General features: G+C 38.6%; 2 protein-coding genes across 3 annotated transcripts in view; one reads left to right on the top strand and one right to left on the bottom strand.

The window, feature by feature from the left end:
* Positions 1-25196, bottom strand: part of nbeaa (neurobeachin a) — a 1069212-nt gene that overhangs the window by 294508 nt on the left and 749508 nt on the right. For both annotated transcript variants that reach the window (XM_041199054.1, XM_041199053.1), the window contains exons 39-40: positions 16628-16771; positions 12711-12847 (exon numbers count right to left, since the gene is read on the bottom strand). In XM_041199054.1, coding sequence (XP_041054988.1) covers positions 12711-12847; positions 16628-16771 — 281 coding nt within the window. The remainder of the gene's footprint in view (positions 1-12710; positions 12848-16627; positions 16772-25196) is intronic.
* Positions 7976-9697, top strand: mab21l1 (mab-21-like 1). The gene has a single exon (XM_041199052.1). It carries the CDS (start codon positions 8097-8099, stop codon positions 9174-9176), a length of 1080 nt encoding a protein of 359 aa, XP_041054986.1. The 5' UTR covers positions 7976-8096; the 3' UTR covers positions 9177-9697.

Genomic DNA, 25196 nt, shown 5'->3' on the forward strand with positions numbered 1-25196 from the left:
ATGTCAAAGGTAGTCACTCTCACCTCACCTCATGAGTTTAGCTCTTTTGCCCATGTTTGAACCAAGGCTGTAATGAGCTCAGGAGTTGAGTGACCCTGGCAGAACGCAAACTGAGCTCCAGTGAGCAGGTTATTTCTAAGCAAATGCTGCTTGATAGCACTGTTGATGACCCCTTCCATTACTTTACTGATGATTGAGAGTAGACTGATAGGGTGGTCATTGGCCAGGTCGGATTTGTCCTGCTTTTTCTGGATTGGACATACCTGGGGAATTTTCCACATTGTCAAGTAGATGCCAGTGTTGTAGCTGTACGGAACAGCTTGGCTAGGGGCGTGGCAAGTTCTGGAGCACAAGTCCTCAGAACTATTGCCGGAATATTGTCAGGGGCCATAGCTTTTGCAGTATCCAGTGCTTTCAGCCGTTTCTTGATATCATGTGGAATGAATTGAATTGCCTGAAGGCTGGCATCTGTGATGCTGGGGACCGCCGGAAAAGGGCGAGATGAATCATTCACTTGGCACTTCTGGCTGAAGGTTGTTGCAAATGCATCAGCCTTATCTTTTGCACTAATGTGCTGGGCTCCCTCATCACTGTGGATGGGATATTTGTGGTGACTCCTCCTCCAGTGAATTGTTCAAATGTCCACCCCCATTCAAGATTAGATGTGTCATGGCTGAAGAGCTTAGATCTGATCTGTTGGTTGTGGAATCATTTAGCTCTGTCTATCACATGCTGCTTAAATTGTTTGGCATACAAGTAGTCCTGAACTGACACCTCATTTTTGGGTATGCCTGCTGCTGCTTCTGTGATCCCCTCCTGCACTCTTCATTGAAGCAGGATTGATCCCCTGGCGTGATGGTAATGGTAAAGTGCGGATATGCCAGGCCATGAAGTTACAATTGTGGTTGAGTACAATTCTGCTGTTGTTGATGGCCCACAACATCTCATGGATGCCCAGTCCTAAGTTGCTAGACCTGTTTGAAATCTATCCCACTTAGCACACTGGTAGTCTTCAATGTGAAGACAGGATTTCGTTTCACTCCTACCGATGCTGTCATGGACAGATGCGTCTGTGGCAGGCAGATTGGTGAGGATGAGTTCAAGAGCGTTTTTCCCTCTTGTTGGTTCCCTCACCACTTGCCGCAGACCCAGTCTAGCAGCTAGGTCCTTTAGGACTTGGCCAGCTCAGTCAGGAGTAATGCCACTGAACCAGTCTCAGTGATAGACATTGAAATCCTCCACCCAGAGTACATTCTGTGCCCTTGCTACCCTCAGTGGTGTTCAACATGGAGGAGCATTGATTTATCAGCTAAGAGGGGGACAGTATGTGACAATCAGCAGGAGCTTTCCTTGCCCATGTTTGACCTGATGCCATGAGACATCATGGGGTCCAGAGTCGATGCTGAGGACTCCCAGAGCAACTCCCTCCCGACTGCATACCACTGTGCCACCACCTCTGCTGGTTCTGTCCTGCCGGCGAGACAGGACATACCCTGGGGCATTATCTGTAAGGTACGATTCTGTGAGTATGACTATGACAGGTTGTTGCTTAAATATATTTAAATAATAAATGTTTTATTTTTCCACACTATTAAACAAAACTATGGCAATTTTAAAATTGTAAAGAAAAGCAAATGCAAATATTCAATGGAGCTATAAAAATTTAAGACATTCATTAAATTTGGGAGGAAAAGCAAGTCATATTTCTAGTATCTAAGGTCAATGACCTGAATACTATTGTTCATGTAATTCTTGTATAGCTTGTTTATATACAGACATTTTAATTATTGCAGATCAGTTAAATTATAAATTATAACTTTCACAAAAACTATTTGAACTATATAGGTGCCTTGTGTATTTTAGGAAGAAAATTTATAAAAGCCTTTCTCACAGCACCATTTCATTGCTCTGAAATAGCTTATGAATGCTTGACAATAAGATTTCTAAGATGTGCAGTACTTTGGGTTTGTCTTGCTTAAGATAAAGTATGTGCTTTCAGAGGCATGAGATAAAGTATGTGTTTTCTGAGGGCCAGCTAATAACTTGGTGCTGGGAAAAGAGTGAGGGGAGGATTTTTGGGCAGGAAACCTGGAAAAATGGGTTTCCCACTGGCCCTGCTGACTTTAACTCCTGGATCCGGATGGGTTTTTTGCCCATTAGCAAGCTAGACTGGCCACCTGCTGAGCTGTAAAGCAACAAGAGAGTGCATGACAGGTAGGTCCAACACTGTTAGCGGAGTGGGTTTGGGGAATGAATGAGACATCTCAGGAATGGGTGATGGGAATTCAACAATGTTGCAGAGTGAGGGGAATTGTCCATTGCAGGGGAAGTTAAGCACCATGGAGGTTAATTGAATATTGGGGCAGGGATGTGTATGACAATCCTAGGGTGTTTGAAAGGTAAGCTTGGTTGGCCACAGGAAGCAATCCTATTGTCCACTGATTGCAATAAAGGCACTTAACTCATGGATCCTACCCTTCTCAACTCCTGTCACCTGCCGAGATTCCCGTGGCCCGGGAATTCCTGACTGCAGGTATTTAAAAAAAACCAAGTTAAAACGGAGACACAGTCTCCATTAAAGATTTTGGTGACCAACTTACCTCCTAAGAGCCTGCAAACAACCCCCATCCCCCGCAATTGACCTGCCTCTGTTAAAATCAAAAGTGGCAGGTTGAGGTTAGGCTTCCCATTTTTAAACCCCCCCCCTTCCCCTACTTCCCCATCCATTCCATCTCCTTTCCCACTTATCTGGGGAAGTGGAGGTGCTGTTAAAATTACCGCTTTAATGTCTGCAGTCTTACATTTTGCAACTATGCATTTTCTTTAATCTATATCTTTTTTGTAACAGTTTGAAAGATAAAATAGCATTTTCACATTGTAAACCAGGATTATGTTTACAATCTGGTTTTATTTAAACAACAGTATTTATATTTAAAAAGTGAAAATTTTCAGCATTATAGAGAATTCTCTATGTATATTATCTCATGAAAACAAATGTGGATAGTTTATATGATGAAAAGAATATTCATGCGCTTCATGGTTAATTTAATGAAAACATGTGACAATCATGTGTAGGTCTCACATAATGCTAACAACTTCCTTGGTATTAACACTTACAGCACATGATATTGAAATCTAAAGGTTTTATTATCAAGTGCCATAAGTATAAGCAAAGTATAAATATGAATCTAAATTTTCAACAACCCATTGAAAATATATTAAAGGTTTAACAGTATCCACAATAAGGGACCTATGAAATGTGTATTTAAAATAAACTCTGTAAAATAGAATCCTATGTCTGATCCTATGTCCCTTGTAAGATATCTCAAGTTCAGTTTTTCTGACACTCCATCATACCCTTGCAACTGGTATGAAATCTCAAATATTAGTAGCAATTAACTTGAGAGTTGTTGAGGATTTTTGCCTGTTCCTTCACATTCCAGCAAGCAAACTGGAAATGAACTGCTACTGTGTTTGTTTCAGGTTCGGATTGTTGATTCATTCTGGTGCCTCCCAATTTCCTTCCAGGGTTTCAAGGCAGTTAATACTACTGTGTCATGATGTGCACATGATGACATTATAACACATGTGCACGCAAGAGTTTTGTTTTAAATTCTGGAGAGATTAAAAAGGCTATTAGCATTTTGTCCCTAGAAGGGTACTAATTAAGAAAAAATTACATTTCTATTTCTTCCTCATTTTTTCTATTCTACGATACCCTTGGAAGTGAATCACAGAGTACGAATTCAAACTACAGTCTGTGATCTGCAGTTTGGATCTCAAACCACTAGGTGCTGGGCATGTAAATCAACTCGATCTAACAGTGACCTTGTCTGCATACTACCTTTAGCATCATGGAAAATTAAGGACTATTTTGTTATGATGATAAAGGTGGTGTGCGAAGGCACCCTTAAACAGCTGACATCTGAATTGTGAAACATGAACTACTTATCACTTGGCTGAAGGGTTTCAACTTGAAAATTTGTTTCAAAAGTACACTTGCTTGTATTCTTGTGCACAATATTTCAAATTCATTGTGTATTTAAAAAAAACTGAAACTTACAATGAAGGATTTTGCATATAGAAAAATATTTTAGACATGAGGACGAAGAAAATGACTGCAACTCAAGGAAATAATCATGCCATGTTTGAAACACTTACCATAATGATATAATTACTACAGCATCCAATTCTATAGATTAATTGTTCCCCAACCATACCCCCAACCCAGAGACTGAAATTAATATAAAATGGCCAGGCAAATGGAATGTAGAGAAATTGAACTTTAAGACGAACTATCATTCACACCAAACTCGTTCCCACTTTTTCATATGGATTGAGTTTGCAAGCCATTATTTCAGTTTGAAGTAAACCATCAACCTACTGGCATGTTTTACATTCTAACAAGATATCCCTGCCCAAAGCCTCTATTCAAAAAATTCAAACCCTAAATTTTGTTTCCGTAATAATTTTGCTGACCCCTTTTTGTATAAACGGTGCCACAGAAGGTCAGTATATACAAGTTGAACAGATATTGTGATTAACATAGCCATTCTAATAAAATCATCAGTGAAATAGCCACTGATAACTAGTGAACTTCGGGCATTTAAAAGCTTTTGTACATTATTTTTAATAACGAGCCAATTTTTTGCTAACATTTTTAAAATGGGACAATACCTTAGTGATTTACTGAAATGTATATGGCCATAGATTTAATGTGAAATGTCATTCAAGTATGATTCAGTAGCTGGTGCCACAGACAAGATAACTTACCCTGCAAAAGTCATTTATGGTTTGATACATTAATATGTGTCAAAAAACTGCATTTCTATCTTTATCGTTCTGGCTGAAAAACAGCACTGGAGACAGCTTTCAGGCAACTGATGACCAGTTTTTGGAATGTGAGCCAAAATGGATATAGAACGTCACAAAAGAAAACTGAAATGTAAAGCCATGAGTTTAAAAATAAATTGAAGGTATTGAACAATTTGAATTGGAAATATTAATTAGAAATTAAGTCAACGTAAAGGCAAAATAAAAAACTGGAGGGGGAGAGAAGGGGTAATGAGCAACAAGGGAGAGAGAGAGAGAGAAATGGGAAAGAGAACACGGTGAGGAAAAACATTTTATTTACAATTTTTTAGTTACATTTTAACATTATAGTTATCAAACTTCTTCTGACATTTGAATAGTTTTATTATATTACTGTTCTTGAGCATATCAATGTGTGTGTTGAAAGCTTAAGACACAGCCAGAGCAGGGAGACTGACATTTCTCTGGATCTGTCAGCATTATAAGTGTTAACTAAATATTAATGTGTGCTATTAAATATGAGTCCATAAATCTAAATGAAGAGTCCAATTCAATTTTTTCATCCTTCATTGATTAGTACAAATAAACTTTATTTAAAATTGTAGTTTTCTTTAATCATACTCTGCTGTTTTATTTCTTGTTGATAGAAAATAAAATGCAACCCGTTTCATCTTTCACTGCTTAGATCATTGCCTTTTAACAAACTTAACCAAATATTGTATTTTAAAAACCAGCTGTAATTCTCTGAGTAGAGCATGATGCACATTTCATTTTTAATAAATTTGATACAGTCTCTGTGGGCCAGAAGACTAATATTACAAGATCTATAAATCTATCTATTGTGGCATACTGGCATCAAAATATTTGCCGTATTTAAATCCTATTCGCTTTCAATCATCTACTGTATTAAGACACCAAATCATGAATTCGTTTTATGTAGAACTTCCTGTCCGTCATGTTAAATGCGATTGTAGAATCTTTGCGTCAAGTTATTGGAAAATAGAAAGAAAGAAAATCTTTAGAATTTACACTAATTTCACTAAGATGACCCACACTCAGCAAATAGAAAATTCCACCTTGAACAGTAGGAACAATAAAGAAGTTAATTCTCGTTTAACATGTGGTTAAGAACATGTGTATATCTATCTCGCAAAATATTTTTTTTATTTCGAGCGACTGTTTAATACCTTCTTCGATTAATTAGTTAAAAAAATCAGCAGCAGCCAAGAAAAGATGCAAAGCTTTCTCAATCTGGCTGATTCGAAGCTCGCAATCTGGCTCCATTGTCAAATACTTTATTTAACGCAAATTCTAAAAGCTAATTAGGCATTATCAAATTCGCCTCTGTATGAAATGCAGATATCTGTGCTGGCTAATAATCATGTGCTTGCACATGGCTTGTAAGAAAACATAACTTTACATTTAACGATATTCAGCAAAAGGAAATGTACAGCGAACGTTACGAAGGATTGGTGCAAGTGATTATGGAACCTCTCCAACTCTAATTAATACTTAATCGGTTGCTTTATAATCTAACTGAATGGGAAAAAATATCGTGTTTTTATTTTAATGAAAGCGGCCTAGACTATAATATCCACTTGGTTTCTATAACACGTTAACTTGAGATCCATTTAATTTACAGCGGCAATAAAGAAACATGGTATTTTAAAACTGCCCTTTGACATAACCAAGTGTTAATAAGCTAACGAAGTTTGTAAATGATACAATGTATATGCCTTCATTTTAAGTAGCTCCAACATCGAAAGGGTTTTGCCAAACAGCTCCACCAATGGTTTTGGTAAGCTAACCCACAATTCAGAAATCTAGCTCATTTTGAGAGTCAATCTATGTCAATTACGGTGAGTTATCAACATATATTCATTTGCGATTCTTCTCAACACCACGAACAGAACAGGTTGTTAACTTTGCTTTACAAAAAGTGACATATCCAGTAATGCAGCCCCGTTTTGTGGTACGTAATGATCTCCTTTTATCACACCGCCAGCAGCCTGACTGAGAGCAATGACAAGGCACGGTTTACAATGCACTAAACAGCAAATCTCCAATTGCAAGAGCTTTGAAAAACGGCATCGCTTGAAAAAAAAACCGATCCGAGAGCATTTGTAAATCCAAAAGATGAAATAATCTCATGAAACTGCTATAGAAATAAGAACAAAGTTTTCATCAAAATACATAGTAAACCTATGGCAGTTCATTGACAGATTTTAAAGTTAATTTTGTTGCATATCAGTTTTCCTTGCTCCGACTGTTGGGCTAACATTGCTTTAAGACTGTTTTTAGGAGCGTATAATTTTCATGTTTTCAAAACACATGACCTAAGTGAATGTCTCATAACCTAATTTTGTTAAAATAAATGTGAAATGTTTCTTCTAATTACACCGCTCTTTGCAAATAAAGAAACATATGGCTGTGAGACGTCATTTTAAAAACAGCTATACTGTCGAGCTAAAGCCTTCTAAGACTGGATTTGTTCTGTTATCTGACAATCAAATGAAAAGCCTCCATGAAACCGGACTTTCTTTGAAAGTGACAATAACCTACAGCCACAACAAGCCATTAGCACCTGCCTATACAAACACCTCATAACTGTAAACACTGCCCAACCTAGTAGAATGAGAGGGCTAATAGATCAGCTGGCTATCAAATACCGCATCTATTTATATATTACCAAATAGCTTCTCTGTCCAACAATATCCACAACATACACACAAAAATTCAAGTATTCCTCTCTCAATCCGATTGCGCTTTTTTGAACATTCCCCTTTGGTCTCAGACACGCACTTTGAGTTTCTTTATAAATGCTAGGATTAATTAGCTCTATTTAGTGGCAGGCAATGACGAGCCCAAGAGCGATTGGATGCCGACGCCCGGCCCTGCCTTATATTTTACACTCCACAGAGCATCTGTGCTCCTCCAAACTGATCAGCAGCTTTAGAAGCACAGGCTGGAATGCACTTGATCTGTTTCTTGACAACTTAGAGAGAGAGAAAAAGAGAACGCGCGAGCAAGCGAAAGAGAAAACAAACAAACACGAAGTTGTTCCTAGTATTGCAGTGTTCGGGTTCTACACTATCGCTGCCGTCCAGATTTTGTTATGAACGCTATCCTTTGAGATTAACAACGTTCGAAGTGTCTTTTTTATTACGACACCTAATTTTATTGCTGATTTTATTTCTCTGAAGTTGGCGCCTGTAAAACCGGCCGCATTGGATCCGTCAGCCTATTGCGAGACTCCGGTGTACAACCCGGATCTCTGCCCCAATATGATAGCTGCCCAAGCCAAACTAGTCTACCACCTAAATAAGTACTATAATGAGAAATGTCAAGCTCGAAAGGCCGCTATAGCCAAGACCATCAGGGAAGTGTGCAAAGTGGTGTCAGACGTGCTCAAGGAAGTAGAAGTGCAGGAGCCACGGTTTATCAGCTCTCTCAACGAGATCGACAGCCGCTTTGAGGGGTTGGAGGTAATTTCCCCTACCGAATTCGAGGTGGTCCTCTACCTGAACCAGATGGGAGTTTTCAACTTCGTGGACGACGGTTCCTTACCTGGCTGCGCCGTATTGAAACTAAGCGACGGTCGCAAGAGGAGCATGTCTCTGTGGGTGGAATTCATTACGGCTTCGGGTTATCTCTCTGCGCGTAAGATCCGCTCCAGGTTCCAAACACTGGTGGCTCAGGCTGTGGACAAATGTAGCTACCGGGACGTGGTGAAGATGGTGGCCGACACTAGTGAAGTGAAGCTCCGGATCAGGGACCGCTACATAGTGCAGATCACTCCCGCTTTCAAGTGCACTGGGATTTGGCCGAGGAGCGCGGCGCACTGGCCACTGCCTCACATCCCCTGGCCTGGGCCGAACCGGGTGGCGGAGGTCAAGGCCGAGGGGTTCAACCTGCTCTCCAAAGAGTGTTACTCCCTTTCCGGCAAACAGAGCTCAGCCGAGAGCGATGCTTGGGTTTTACAGTTCGCCGAGGCCGAGAACAGGCTTCTGCTCGGGGGCTGCCGAAAGAAATGTCTATCCGTTCTCAAAACTTTACGCGACCGGCACCTTGAACTCCCTGGACAGCCTCTCAATAACTACCACATGAAAACTCTGGTTTCCTATGAATGTGAGAAACATCCCAGGGAATCGGACTGGGACGAGTCGTGTTTGGGAGATCGCCTAAACGGGATTCTACTGCAGCTCATCTCCTGCCTTCAGTGTCGCAGATGTCCACATTATTTCTTACCCAATCTAGATTTATTTCAGGGAAAACCACATACCGCTTTGGAAAACGCAGCAAAACAAACCTGGCGCCTGGCGAGAGAGATACTCACCAACCCCAAAAGCTTAGAAAAACTTTGAAAATGAACATTTACGACATTTAAACTGATTTTTATTTTGTTACATATTAAAAAAAAACCTCGCATTTGTCGTTCAGTTGTGGCTGTTGATGTTGTGTGTACCGTGAGTTCTTAGGCGAACAGGCTGACTGGTTTCATCTTTTTGGATACGGCTGGACATTTTTTTGCTAAAAGACGACATTGCCATCAAGGTATTTGTAGATAAATATCATTGAAGTTTATTGCTATCTGATGTGTCTAATGCAGAAGTTTACATTCTGACGACAGTGATCGTTTCAGAGTTTTGTTTGTTCATTCCTTTATTACTCATTCCCATTACTTGAATTGTTATTTAAACTATACTCAAATGGAAGTATGAACTTTGCTTATACATATGCTTGAATATCGAATACTGGAGAAAATATTGAAAATATGCACTTGAAAAACACTGGATTAGAACATTTTGTGATTAAGAACATTTTGGAATTCCTGTTGCTGAAAATATTTAATTTGAAATTAATAAAAGAAATGATTAAAATCTTACTGCTTGCAATTTGTAATGAATTACTTAACATCAAATATTCTATCATTGTAGTAAAAGACTAATCATTGTTGCTAGTCTCAATAATATCTACATCAACGTGCCCACCGCTTAAAAATTCAATGAATTATAAAAGGTATAAAAGCGCCACAATATATTGTAAAATAGTTTGTAGAAACCCAGCTATTGTCCTGAATGACACAGCCTGTTTTGCGGTCAATAATATAAAACGAATTCTATAGGTTTAAGAAATTGTTATGAAGACATGTGTAAACCATACTAGGGATGAAAATCGTCGATTATGTTTTGGTAACTAATCTTGAGGTAATATAACATGCAATTCTGTAACAAAAACACGCGTAAATTATAGTTTCTCAAAACGTATTGTTGCATTAAAATTGTGCTAAGACCTCCTGTTTTAATCTAGTAAACTAGAATAAGACATGGATAATATAAACGTGAAGATCACTCATGATGTATAAAATCACCAATGTGATTCATAGGTGAGTGGGTTTAAAATACGATCGTTTAATATGTTTACATTTGAAATTGTAACCTATGAAACCCCATCGAGGAATAGCTTAAGGTTTTAACTACATCGCACGTCTGCAAACTTGTCAACTCACTGGTGAATTTTTAAGCTAATTATAAGAAGAAATGATATAATCATGTATATACGATGCCAACTTGCTCTTTTGTTGCCTCAAAGTATTTTTATAAAGGTCTCTTGTTCGATATAGTGTTGAATGGGCACAGTAAAAAAATCGGTTAATATAAATCGGTTAAAATAAAATCGGTTAATCTTTTCTGGGCATTGACTTTTCAGCTGTATGTAAATACAGTAGAAATACAAGTTCGGAAAGCAGAAAACGAACGATACTATGACGAGCTAAACAAAACATTTTTGTTTTAATATAACAAAAACAATATTTCACATCTGCATCATAACTGCTCGCATCCCATCAAAATGCTTGCAAAAGGAACTGATTTGTATTTAAGAATTTGAGCAAAGTGAATATGTAATAAAATATTTTCAAATATTCCAAATTAAGTTTAATTTTTATTCGATTTTTCGTTACTAATGAGATGTGCATGAAATACGTAATTGGCCCTTTGAAACTATAGACGGTTTTATAAAGTTATTTTTCGTTTCTTGTTTTATCCACCCAAGCAATTGTTTCTAAATAAAATCAAGTGCTGCAGTTAATAACTACGTTTTGATGCAAAAACAGAAATAAATTTTAATGCTACTAATACTTCTCAATAACAAATTAGTTCTTTATGTAAGTACAAATCATAACCAAATAAAAACAATATATTAACTATAGCGTACATAAATTTATTTTAATAAAATTTTGTGCTAGTGGTTCAAACTGTACCCAATTAAAGCAAGTCTTAAAAGAATCAAAAAACAAAAATGCACAACATTAATCAATGCTCGTCACCATAGGTGACTATGAAAATTAGTGGGTTAAATAGACCCAAATTTTCCTGCCTCATGTTATTTTGTAGTACACCACAGTGAAAGCAAGAATACAAGCCGTTGGAAACAAACTCTTCGTTTTCTTTGTTGGTTAATTTTTGTCTTGTTTGATAGTTAGGGTTCTTTCCAGGTTTACGGTTATGTGTCTCATTATAATGGCTATGGATAATATAATATAACCAATAAAAATGAGAACAGAATAAAAACAAGATAGAGGGAAACAGGTGGGTCAAGCTTGGCACTAAAAAGGGAATCCATGAGAGAGCCTTATGTTTAAATAAATTCTACGTTTATATAACAGATTTGGATGTTTGTTTCAAAATAGTCACATATCGTAACTAAATTATATATCAACTACTGTTATATCGGTTTGGTCCTCGCAAGTATAGTTAAGATATTGCAAAATTGTAAATATTTGATCTGCAGGCAGTATACGAGACAACTAGCTGCAATAAAAACTGGGCCAAGGCCTGAACATCGTGGTTTGAAAAAGCCATCAACTTTTTTGTAGGCCCGGATAGACTAGGTTAAAGATCAACTCCCGTCTTTAGTCCTGCCAGTTTTATTCACTTAAGGCTCATCAAAATGTATCGGCTACTTTAAATAAACGAGTCCCAAGAGATGCAGATATCAAACACTTTTTGGACGTCTGTTTGTAGCACTGAATATCACACACACGAACACGCATGCTGAACTTCTAGAATTATTTCATAAGATGCTGTGAGCACGTGATCAATACTAGAGCTATATAATTTTCAGTGAGGAAAGCGACAGTATTATATTTTATATGTTCCCATTAGTTCCACATAACATGGATTTATTGCTACATCCCAACGAACCCAGCTTTGTTCCAACTGTGAAGCTGACTCGGCCACAAACGTTTTATTTTTAAGATGTGAAACTGACATGGCTGCAAGATGCGGGTCGAACAGTTTTATTGGATACATATTAGTTCGGCCGAGTCGCTTGGGTCAATGTGTGTAATGCCAAAGCGACAGGAGTGAAATAGGGGAAAATACTTTTTAATTCACATATTAATGCGAATTTCAGGAGTGTACAACTATTGCAATTAGCAAAAATTGCAAACTGCTGGTTTTCCTTTTCTGTTCCGAAATACAGCCTATCGATTTAATATTTGCAGAAATATTTCGGTTTATTTCTAATTACTTTTAAGCATATTACGAACATGTAGATAATTGTAGGTCATTTACAGTATTTTATAACTTTGCTGACAACATAAGACTTGATACAAAAATTAGTACTCGTATAACTTATTGTAATTTCTCAGCACGTCATTTTATATTGCTGGGGAAAAAATAAACATGCACTTCAAGATTGAGAATGCGTTAATGTTCGTGTAAATTTTAAGTTTTCAGACAAGGTCGGTGGCCTTTCCAAGCACGAACATTGCATTTTAATATTGGATAAAGTTGTGTCATTTAAAATAATTGAGGAAGGCAACTAAACAGATCACAAATACAAAAGATGGTTCTGATGTAAACAGGTACCTTACAAACATTAAAATAACTTACTTTTGGGTCGATTTTTTTAAATCCTTGGTCATCCTCATCTACTTCAAAATAGATTTCTGTCGTAGTGATAGACAAGGTTCCTTTAGCAACTACCACTGGTGCGATTAACTGAGCTGGAGTACTCAGGACAACGGGGCCTGCAGGAAGACATGCAAATCTTCATTTTCAGTATGGATCTTAGCAGGGAACGTGATTTCAAACACACGAGTCATTTTAAATATAACACTTTGACGAAGTCGGTTTACCGCAAACAGTTATGGAATTTTCTTCATCATGCACCATACACCAGTGTTCACATTGAATCACAGACTTCGTAGAACATTAATTAGCACTTGCAATACTCCGAGTGAATGTGTATAGGCTTCAAGGATAATTTTAGTGCTATTGGTAATTTCTGAGAGATCACCATGCAAAAGACCTCAGATACTACATTTGTACGAGTTATCGGAGTAAGATCTGAAAAATTTCAGTTTCAGGACACAATCTGTCGTACATTTTATTGGTTTGAACGCCCTACACAAATTACTTCTAAAATAACGTGGAAAATTAGCATTCAGAGCTTTTATACGTCTGAAACTTATCACAAAACTCACTGCAGAGTACTGATAACAAACCAAAGTTTTTCTTTACACGTTGGTGAAATGCGTTACCAACTTTCAATTAACATCTACAGATACTTTGATCACTGACAATGTAACGGAGATACACCTAGTACATTTCAGTTTTTGTTCCACTTACTAGGCAAATCTAAAGTTTTGTTAGGATAGTTCTGATCTCAGTCAGCTGATCATCATCACGTGAAATGTCATCATCTGGATCCCGAGCACTCACTTGTCTCCATATTATCTATATCCAGCCACAACTAGCCAAACTAAAATCTTTACGATTGATATTTGCTATCGATCGCTACTTTAATCTCTCATCAATCTTAATCTAGGTTGCTCAACCAATTATGTTCGATATTGTTGCAAGATTACAAGTGGATTTGGTTTGTATTCCCAAAGCTCTCCTCTTTTGTTCTTGGAGAAAAGCACTGCGCGAAGCTATTGCTTTTATAACTCTCAGAAGAGATGTTTACTAATTCAGATCAAATTTTTAGAATTTTTCAATGTTTTTTTTTCGGAGGGAGGGCGCTTTCCAAAACACTAATTGCATAGTCACTCTAAGTGTAAAACATTTAAAGAGGATATAAACATTGTACTGTAGCCTGGAGGGAATTAGAGAAAGACTGGGACAATATGAGGTTAATCCAGTACAGCCGTAAGAAAAGGATTATGTTTTAATCTCTCATGGGATAGCGACTCCATAATTAGGATGCAATATTAAAATGTTTGCATAAAATAGTACTCAAATACGCACATATTTCAAAGATCAGAGAAATAATCAAAAATGAAAGTTATTTTTTAGCTAGACTTCTCCGGGCATAAAACAACGACATTGTGCTATCGGAACTTTATTTGAATCGAGCAGCAAATAGTGTCTTACTGCGATCCGCTCTGGCCTGATTTTACGGAAGGTTGAATGCTTCAAGTGTGCACGGCAACTGCCTTTTTGCAGCTGGCATAACTGCGTGAATGTTTCCTACTTTTTACAGTGATAGAGTAAACCTTTTTGTATCTGAATTGTTTCGAAGTCATAACTTTCTTCGTGGACTGAATACATACTTCGTTTCTTGTATCACATATTTGTTAGATCTAAAAGATAGGCTGCTAAACCGCCCAATTTGTGAACATGTGTGCGTTTATATCCATTTATAATAGACCCAGTTATCTGACGTGTAAATTTACCTTAATGTAAACAATACACATGAAGCGAATATTGGAGGCTCAGTCATTTCAAACCTTTGTTCAAATTGAAATCAGCGTTTAAATCTACATAAAACACCATATTTTAACCTTTGATGTCTCCCTAAAATAAAATAATACGGTATCAATGGAGTTAAGCAGCAGCAGGACTTCTTGGTTTGACACTTAACTATCAACATCCACCACTTGTGTTAAATTGAACCAAATTGGTAGAATAGCGACATATAAATGTAAAATGGAAGAGTAACACTGGAGATGACAGAGGTATTGGTAATCAGGAATATAGATGACGTGGGGCTTATAACAAAGGAAACAAACTGCAAAGTCAAATATTAAGACATATATCCGATTTAGGACTATAGATCAGGAGTAAGATAGTGCAGGAAACGTGCAAGGTCTGAAACAAAGATCATGAGATTCGGGTAGGCAATGGAAAAACATAGCTCTGATGGCGAGATCCATCCTTACAGAGCAGTAGTGAAACAAGGAAAACATGACTGGAGCCCAAACCTATAGATCACCACGCAACACAGATCACTCACGCTTATACATGTCGAGGGCAGGCGGGAAAAAATACTTGGGGATAACAATATAACCGACAGTCCTTTGACCGCGGTTTTCGTGATGATTTTAAATGAGAGAGGGAAATTGCGGGCTACCCCGCCCAAATGGAAACCGTAGAGTGTGAACACAGAAAAGCAGTGGCCTGACTCAGACTTATCGCGTATGCAACAGATCAAATGATCAACAAAGCCAGACTTCTGAGATGGTGAGTCAGGCCTAGGCTAGCCAGAAAAGAGAAAAAAAAGCACAATATGAGAAGCACAATATAAAGAAAAAGTAACATAAAACAGGAATTTATTGAGACAATTGATAGGAAAGCTTCACTGTGGGCAGAGGTTAGTCCCGTGTCTTTAAACTCTGAGAAGTAGTTAATCATAGTAAAAACAACTAAACAGAATTAAAGGCTTGGTTTGTGCTTTTGAAATTTCATATTTTTCATTCCTTTGGCAATATTTGCACAGAATACAATGTGCACATATAAATAAGTAGGTGTCTTGCCTGGTAATTTAATCGAATTAGCCCTTTAAATATACTATTTTGTAATGTATTTGTTCAAATAAACAAGTTCAATAATGACGAAAAATCAATGGAAACAGCAAATATTAGATCAGTTTTTTAAAATAAGTAATTTGGGAAAGATATTTGGTTAAACAAGCAATAATGCAATCACCCATGGACATCCATCTTCTGAAAAAATGTTATTTTTAGCAATTTATAACAATGTTAGTTTTTACATTCTATTCTTACACTACTGCGTTAGATAGTGATTTCAGAGATTTTGTGATGCAACCACTAAGGTTCCTTTAGAGGTTAGTTGTAAATTTGTGACTTGCCTCTGGAAATAAAGATTCGCGGACAAAAAGGCGCTGAAATAAAAGTGAACAAGATGTATTATTGTTTTAAAGAAATAGCCCTGCAATTTGCGATTAAGCCAAATCAGAGACGATCTATCTCTACGGAGGGGATTATTCGTTTCAAAAGTACCGTTTGTAGCACTTTTTGAAAATGTGATCTAAATTGCCCTTCCCGCTTAAATATATTCGGAATTAAAACTGTTTTCAATTAATAAACTACATGCATACTTTTAGAAAATACCTTTTCAATCAGTTCACAATGTAAAGTTTACACACATTATTGTTTAATTTTACACCTTTAATGTTACATTTTAAGCGTTGAGGATCTGTTTTCTAAGTTGAACAGCAAAATATAACAAGAAATGATGCACTGCATCATTTTCAGAAGCTGGATGAGCAATATAATGATGGTTAATGTCCCAGCACATATATTCATCTTGTTCTTTGAGTTTCGGAAATTGACAGATTATGGTCGCTTTTTCAGTATTGTGGTGACTTTCCTGCAGTAAAACTCTGCATGCTGTGAACATATCCCTGAACCATCAATCTCTTTCACTACACTGACAAGGTTTCGTTTAAATGAAGATCTTTAGCGCTACATGCAGTAGAATTATACATCGGTGCGTCTTTCATTAAAATAAGGCGGCTACCTGTTAAACAGGACGTCTCATCTTCTGAGGATACTGGTGATTACCTGCTAAATTGTCGATCTCTTTCTCCTGCAACAGACTAACAGTATCGTCATCACCCTCTAACATTAACTCGGTCTCCGCATTCTGATTTACAACTGCTTGGGTCCGGAAAGTTTTCTTCGACTTTATAACATCCTCATCTGTACCTGCAAAAGAAGTTAGACATTGAAAGAACTCATCCCCATACACAAACATGTTAAATTCCGCATTTAACACAAAGATTCAGGAGTTTACATCAAAGAATCACAGAATTGTTACAGCACAGATGGAGGCCATTCGGCCCATCGCATCTGCGCCGGCTCTCCGAATGAGTAGTGCACTTTTTATGCTTCAAACGTGTTCCTGTCTCCACCTTTGGGTAACTGTTGCAAAAGCCCTTTTTTTTGCGGAACCAAGATGAGCATCATTCTTAATAATCACGCGAACGTTTGCGAAAAACAGCCAGTTTCTGATTGTAGGTTATATTTTAAAGCTTCAGAATAAGATTGTACCCCGTAAAACAAATAATTAGATCGCAAGACTTCTTTTTCGAGCCTACCGAATGTGTGTTTGCATGAAGAAACTAAGTACAAGAAAATTAGCATTGTGTTTAATATGTCTTAATTTATCGTATGAGCAATTCGTCATGTGTTAGACAAATTTTATCGTTGTCTTATTTTTGTCGTTTTAAAGATAATGCATGTATATGTTAATATACCAAAATAAAAACACACGATCCCTTGGGAAAGGAAACCCTAGCTAATATCATGTGTGAAGATTTTTTTTAAAAGAGTGTCCAGATATTAAGCACTCACTTTGGGTCTGTCAAACATCTTGTTACTAAAAAAAAGTCGTACGCCCATTTGGCCAGTTGGCTCTCAGCTCCTGACCAAGAATCATTTTTTTTCGATCTTTTTTCTCCATTAACATTATATACGTAATTCAAAGGGAGAGGGGAATGATTTATGTCCGGGTCATGGGGATCCAACGTGACTCTGCTTTTATTTAAATTAAGTTTTAATGTGTCAATCACAATTCAGAGAGGAAGGCGAACAACTGCTGTTGGGGACACAGTCAACGTTTCAGTTGAAAAGAGTTGAATGTCAAGGTACTCCAAAAAATAATTGAAAATAAAGTATTATTAATAAAGAGTCCTGTCATCATGGCGAATCGTTAATATTTTCGTTTTCCCGGACTTCCAGTAAACGAACAGAAATTATCTTAATTCAGACTACTTTGGAAATCGAAACCTCTTGCTACAATTTATTTCTGAGCTCCACCTTGTGGATAGAAATATTTGGAGTCCACGATGTAATTGATATTTGTTCTAACGAAAGCAGACACTTACATTGTATTTTCCTTTTCTATAGATTCCATTCGCTATTTATAGACAAATGAGGACAGGAGATGTGTCGTTATTCGAAAGGACGGCACAGATTTGCCGCTAATGATCGACATCCATCGAACAAAACAAAATAATTAATACAGAGAGTTTGTTTTACTCTCAAAATGTTGTAACCTCTTAGAAATAAAGTGCTGAGATTTGGAGCACTGTGGAAAACAGCACATATTCAATGCAAAATAAAATTATCATATACACCGTGAATACTTCCTACCGATTTTGTTTCGAAAAAATAAAGTTGATCGGCAGCCAATCTGCCATTGAATAAAATGACAGGCAATAACTGGGAGGTTGTGGAATTGCTGATATGTATACGCGTTTGCACACACAAAATTTGCTCAATGGGTCAGCCATTTCTTTTACACTTCCTCCAGCCTTATCTTGCCTGGCAACGGCTAACAAATGAAATACAGTTATTGGCATCACATTTTCAATGGTCCAGAATACAGCAAATTAAAACATACCAAAAGCTAAAGCTTGCTTCGATCGAGGCTTCTTCAGATCGTTGTTTGGAAAGTGTTTCACCGATGCCGAGTCTGAAATATTGTGCGGATTCCCGCTATATGTTTCTAGTGTAAAGCTGGGTAATTACTAACATTAAATCCGATGCCGCAAAAGTAAAATCACTGGACTACAGAATTGTCACAGCGCAGAAGGAGGCCATTCACCCCATCGTGTATGCACCTGCTCTTTGATTGAATAATTCACTTAAGTGCCATTCTCCTGCCCTGTAACCCTGCACATTCTTCCCTTTCAGATAACAGTCTAATTCCCTTCTGGATGCTTCCATTGAACCTGTCTCCACCACATTCTCAGGCAGAGCATGCTCAACTTTAGCCACTGGCTGGATGAAAAAGTTAGTTCTCCAGCTGAGGCCGAACTAACATCCTATACAATTCCAACATAAACTTATTGGTCTTGTACTCTATGCCCTATTAATGGAGCCCAGGGTGCTGTATGCTTTATTAACCACTCTCTCAACCTGTCCTGACACCTTCAATGACTTACGCACACGAACATTCATGTACCTCTGCTCCTGCTCCCGGCCCGTTGTGAGATCTGCTATGGGAGGTTTAGCAACTCAGCCAAAAGTCCATTGATTTTTGGCGGGATCAGACTATCCCAGCAACAGGCAGGGATGGAAAATCACATCCAACACCTCTCCATTTCTTCCCACCAAAATGAATCACTTCAAATTTCTCTGCATTGAACTTCATCTGCCTCCTTTCTGCCCATTCCACCAACTTGTCTATGTCTTTTTGGCAGTATCTTCCTCACAGTTCACAATGCTTCCAAGTTTTGTATCATCTTCAAATTTTGAAAGTGTGCCCTGTCCACCAAAGTCTAGATCACTAATAATTATCAGGAAAAGCAAGCAACCCAGCACTTACCCCTGGGAAACTCCACTAAAAAGCTTCCTCCAGTCATGAAAACATCAATTAACCTCTACTCTCTGCTTCCTGTCACTCAGCCAATTTCCTATCTATGTTGCTGCTGTCTCCTTTATGTCATGAGCTATAACTTTGCTCAAAAGTCTCTTTGTGGCACTGTATCAATGCCTTTTGGAGGTCCATGTACACCACATCAACAGCATTGCTCTCATCAACCCTCTCTCTGTTACCTGTTCAAAAAACATCAACAAATTAAACACAATTTGCCCCTAACAAATCCATGCTGTTTTCCCTTAATTAAGCCGTATTGGTCCATGTGGCTATTAATTTTGTCCCAAATTATTTTTAGAAGTTTCATAGAAACATAAAAAATAGGAGTAGGTTATTCGGCCTTTCAAGCCTGCTCCGCCATTCAATATGATCCTCTATCTCAATGTCGTACTCCTGTGCTCTCCCCGTGCCCGTTAACGTCTTTAGAGTCTAGAAATCTATCTATTTCCTTCTTAAGTGTATTCAGTGACCTGGCTGCTGCAGCCTTCTGTGGTAGAGAATTCCATAGGTTCACTGCTCTCTGAGTGAAGAGGTTTCTCCTCATCTCAGTCCTAAATGGTCTATCCCATATCATGAGATTGTGACCCCTTGTTATAGATCCCCAAACCAGAAGAAATATCATCCCTGCATCCATTCGGCTCATCCCTGTCAAAATTTTATGTTTCAATGAGATATCATCTCATTCTTCTAAATTCCAGTGAATACAGGTCTAGTTGGCCCAATCTCCCCTCATATGACAATCCTACCATCTCAGGAAACAGTCTGGTGAACCTTTGCAGCACTCCCTGTATGGCAAGTATATCCTTTCTTAGGTAAGGAGTCCAAAACTGCACACAATACTCCAGGTGTGGTCTCACTAAAGCCCTGTACAGCTGCAAAAAGACGTCCTTGCTCCTGTACTCAAGTCCTCTTGCAATGAATGCCAATCTACCATTTGCATTTTTAACTGCTTACTGAACCTGCATGCTTGCTTTCAGTGATCGGTGTACAAGGACACCCAGGTATTCTTTGTGCATTAACATTTCCCAATCTATCACCATTTAGATAATACTCTGCCATTCTGTTTTTCCTACCCATGTGGATAACTTCATGCTTATCCACGTTATACTGAATCTGCCATGTATTTGCCCACTCACTCAACCTGTCTAAATCACCTTAAAGCCTCTTAACACCCTCCTCATTGCTCACAGTCCCATCAAGTTTCATGTTGTCAGCAAACTTGAAAATATTACATTTGGTTCCCTCATCCAAATCATTGATATATATTGGAAATAGCTGGGGCCCAAGCACTGATCCATGCGGTACCCCCGTCGTCACCGCCTGCCACTCCAAAAAAGACCCATTTATTCTTACTCTCTGTTTCTTGTCTGCTAACCAATTCTTAATCCATACCAATATATTATCCCCAATCCTATGTGCTTTAATTTTACACACTAGCCTCTTATGTGAGACTTAATCAAAAGCTTCCTGAAAATCCAAATACACCACAACCACTGTTTTCTCCCTTATCTATTTTGCTAGTTATATCCTCAAAGAACTTCAGTAGGTTTGTCAAACATGATTTCCCTTTCATAAATCCATGTTCACTTTGTCTAATCTTGTTGATATTTCCTAAGTGTCCAGTTATCACATCCTTTATAATGGACTCTAGCATTTTCCCTACTATTGAGGATGGGCTAACGGTGTGTAATTTGCTGTTTTCTCCCTCCCTCCTTTTTTTAAATAGTGGGGTTACATTTGCCATCCTCCAATCTGCCAGGACTGTTCCAGAATCTACAGAATTTTGGAAGATGACAACCAACGTATCCATTATTTCCATGACCACCTCCTTTAGTACCCTGGGATGTAGATTATTGGGCCCTGGGGATTTATTGACTTTCAGTTCCATTAATTTCTTCAGCACTATTGTTTTAGTAATACTAATTGCCTTCAATTCCTCCTTCTCACTAGGCCCTTGATTCCCTAGTATTTCTGGGAAGTTATTTGTGTCTTCCTCCATGAAGACAGAACTAAAGCAGTTGGTCAATTGCACTGCCATTTTCTTGTTTTCTACTGTAAATTCTCCCATTTCAGACTGTAAGGGACCTACATTTGTCTTCATTAATCTTTTTATTTTTATATATTTATAGAAGCTTTTACAGTCTGCTGTTAGGTTCCTTGCAAGTTTACTCTCATACTCTATTTTCCTCTTCTTAATCAATCTCTTGGTTCTCCTTTGCTGAATTCTAAACTGCTCCCAAACCTCAGGCTTGCAACTTTTTCTAGCAACTTTATATGACTCCTTTTTGGATCTAACACTATCCTTAATTTCTTTTGTTAGCCATAGTTGGGCCACTTTTTCTGTTGTGTTTTTGCATCAGAAAGGAATGTATAACTGTTGCAATACATATATTCGTTCCTTAAATATTAGCCATTGTCTATCCATTGTCATGCCTTTTAATGAAGTTCCCCAATCTATCTTCACCAACGCACGCCTCATACTTTTGTAATTTTCTTTGTTAAGATTTCGGACCCGAGTTTCAGTTCGGACTACTTCACTTCCTAATGAAGAATTCTATCATGTTATGGTCACTTTTCCCTAAAGGATCCTGTGGAACAAAATTATTAATTAAACCCTTCTCATTGCATAATGTCTAATCTAGGATAGCCTGTTCCCTAGTCAGTTCCTCAACATACTGGTCTAAAAAACCATCTCGTACACATGGCAGGAAGTTATTCGCCAAAGTATTATTGCTAATTTCATTGGTCCAGTCTATATGTAGATTAAAGTCACCCATGATTACTGTAGCATCCTTGTTACATGCATTTCTAATTTCTAGTTTAATGCCATCCCTTACCTTATCACTACTGTTTGGAGGCCAACAGACAACTCCCACTAATGTTTTCCACCCTTCATTGCTTCTTAGCTCCACACAGACTGATTCTACATCTAGATTTTCTGAGCCAATAGATATAATTCCCTATCACTATTGCTCTCCCACTCTTTTTTTCCCTGCCCTGTGCAGCTGAGCCACTCGTGCTGCCATGGACTTGGCTCTTGCTGCATTCTTGTGAGAAACCATCTCACTATCGCACTGATTTTATCCTTAACTAACAATGCTACACCACCTCCTTTTCCTTTTTGCCTGTCCAATCTAAATATAGAGGACCCTTGGATATTCAGTTCCCAACCCTGGTCACCCTGCAGCCATGTCTCCATAATTGCAATCATATTGCACCCATTCACATCTATTTACACTGTTAATTCATCTACCTTATTGCAAATGTTCCCTGCATTTAGATACAGTGCCTTTAGACATGTCTTTTTAACATTTTACATCTTTTTTAGTATTATGGCTCTAGTTGGCGCTAACTCGTGTTCTTTTCTTATACTTTTGCTTTCTACTTCTCTGACTTTCATTCCTATCTTTGTTTACCTCTCTTGTGTCTCCCCACTCAGGCTCCCATCCCACTTCCAATCTAGTTTAAACCTTCCCCCACAGTACAAGCGAACACCCCTGCGAGGATATTGGTCCCGGTCCTGCTGGGGTGCAACCTGTCCAGATTGTACAGGTCCCATCTTCCCCAGAATCAGTCCCAATGCCTCAGGAATCTAAATCCCTCCCTCTTACACCATTTCTCCAGCCACGCATTCATTTGGTCTGTTCTCCTATTCCTGATCTCACCGGCACATGGTACTGGGAATAATCCTGAGATTACTACCTTTGAGATCCTGCTTTTTAATTTATTTCCTAGCTCCCTATATTCTGCTTTCAGGGCCTCATCACTCTTTTTACCTATGTCATTGGTACCGATATGGACCACAACCTCTGGCTGTTCTCCCTCCTCCTTCAGAATGTCCTGAAGCTGCTCAATGACATCCTTGACCTTGGTATCAGGGAGGCAACATATCATCCTGGTGTCACGTCTGCGGCTGCAGAAACATCTATATGTTCCCCATACGATATAATCCCCTATCACTATTGCTCTCCTACTCTTTTTTCCTCTGCTCTGTGCAGCTGAGCCACTCGTGGTGCCACAGACTTGTCCCTTGCTGCATTCCCCTGAGAAACTATCTCCATCAGCAGTATCCAAAACAGAAAATCTGTTGGAGAGGGAGATGGGCCCAGGGGACTCCTGCACTGCCTGCCTAGTGCTTTTACTCTGTCTGGTAAAGTCACCTATTCCATTTCTGCCTGTGCACTCTTTATCTGCGGTGTGACCACCTCACTGTATGTGCTATCTATGATGATCTTATCCTTGTGGATGCTCCAGTGACTCCAGGTGCAGCTCCAGCTCCGAAACACAGATTTCAAGTAGCTGCTGGAGACACTTCCTGTACACATGGTTGCCCTGGACACTGGAAGTGTCCCTGACTTCCCAAATTACACAGGAGGAGCATTCCATTTGACCAAGCTACCCTGCGATGACTTACCCTTAAATTACTCCCTTTGCTTTTACTTCCTCTAGTTTAGGGAATATTAAGGTCAGAAGAAATATTTACCAGGTCCTACTTACTACGACCACTGCTCTTCTTACTGATGAAAGGTAGAAAATGAAAGGATAATCCCCTTCTCTCTTCAGGGAACTCCCTCTCTCACCAAACTCCAACTGAAGTACTCTAATGCAGCTCAAAACAGTACTTCAGTGCAGACCCCACTATTGAAGTTAAACTCACCAGCCTGTAGTTGTTGGGCTCATCTTTACACCTGTTTTTTAAACAAGAGTATAATGTTTGCAATTCTCCGGTCCTCTGGCATCACTCAGAGTTTGAGGAAGATGGCAAATTATGACCAGTGTCTCTGCAATTTCCAATCTCACCTCCCTCAGTATCCTTGGATGTATCTGATCTCATCCTGGTGCTTTATCCACTAAGTACAGACAGCCTATCCGATACCTCCCCCTTATCAATTTTAAACCCTTCTAGTGTCTGAATTACTACCTCTTTCACCATGGCCTGGGGTGCATCTTCTTCCTTGGTAAAGACAGATGCAAAGTATCCATTTAATACCTCAGCTATGCCATCTGCCTCCATGCACACATCCCCTTTTGGTCCCTAATCGGCCTTACTCCTTTTGCCACCCTTTTATTATTTATATGCCTACAGCAGACTTTGTGATTCCTTTTTATGTTGGCTGCCAGTCTCTTTTCATACTCTCCCTTTTCTTCTCTTATTTGCTTTGCCACCTCCCCTCTGAACCTTCTATATTCAGCCTGGTTCTCAATTGTATTTTCTACCTGACATCTGCCAAAAGCACCTTTTCTCCTTTACCTCAATTTCTATCTCTTTTGACATCCAAGGAGCTCTGGATTAGTTTGCCCAATCTTTACCTTTGGGGGGGGGGGGGGGGGGGGGGGGGGGGGAATATATATTGACTGCACCTGAACGCTCTCTTCTTTGAGAGTAGCTCATTGTTCCACTGCTGTTTTACTGCCAACCTTTAACTCCAATTTATTTGACTCAGATTGTTACCTCATTCAAACTGGATTTCCCCCAGTTAATTTTTCTTACTCTGGATTGTTCTTTGTCCTTTTCCATAGCCAGCCTAAACATTATGATACAATGGTCACTATCCCCTAATACTGTCTCATACTGTCATTTGATCCACTTGGCACACCTCATTCCCAAGAATCAGGTCTAGCAGTGCTACCTTTCTCATTGGACTGAAAACATACTGCTGTAGAAAATTTTCCTGAACACACCTAGGAACCCTTGCCCCTCACTGGTCTTTACACTACCACTTTCCCAGTCTATATTCAGGTAATTGA

Source organism: Carcharodon carcharias, chromosome 11 (genome assembly GCF_017639515.1).
Source record: "Carcharodon carcharias isolate sCarCar2 chromosome 11, sCarCar2.pri, whole genome shotgun sequence".
Classification (NCBI taxonomy): Eukaryota; Metazoa; Chordata; class Chondrichthyes; order Lamniformes; family Lamnidae; genus Carcharodon; species Carcharodon carcharias.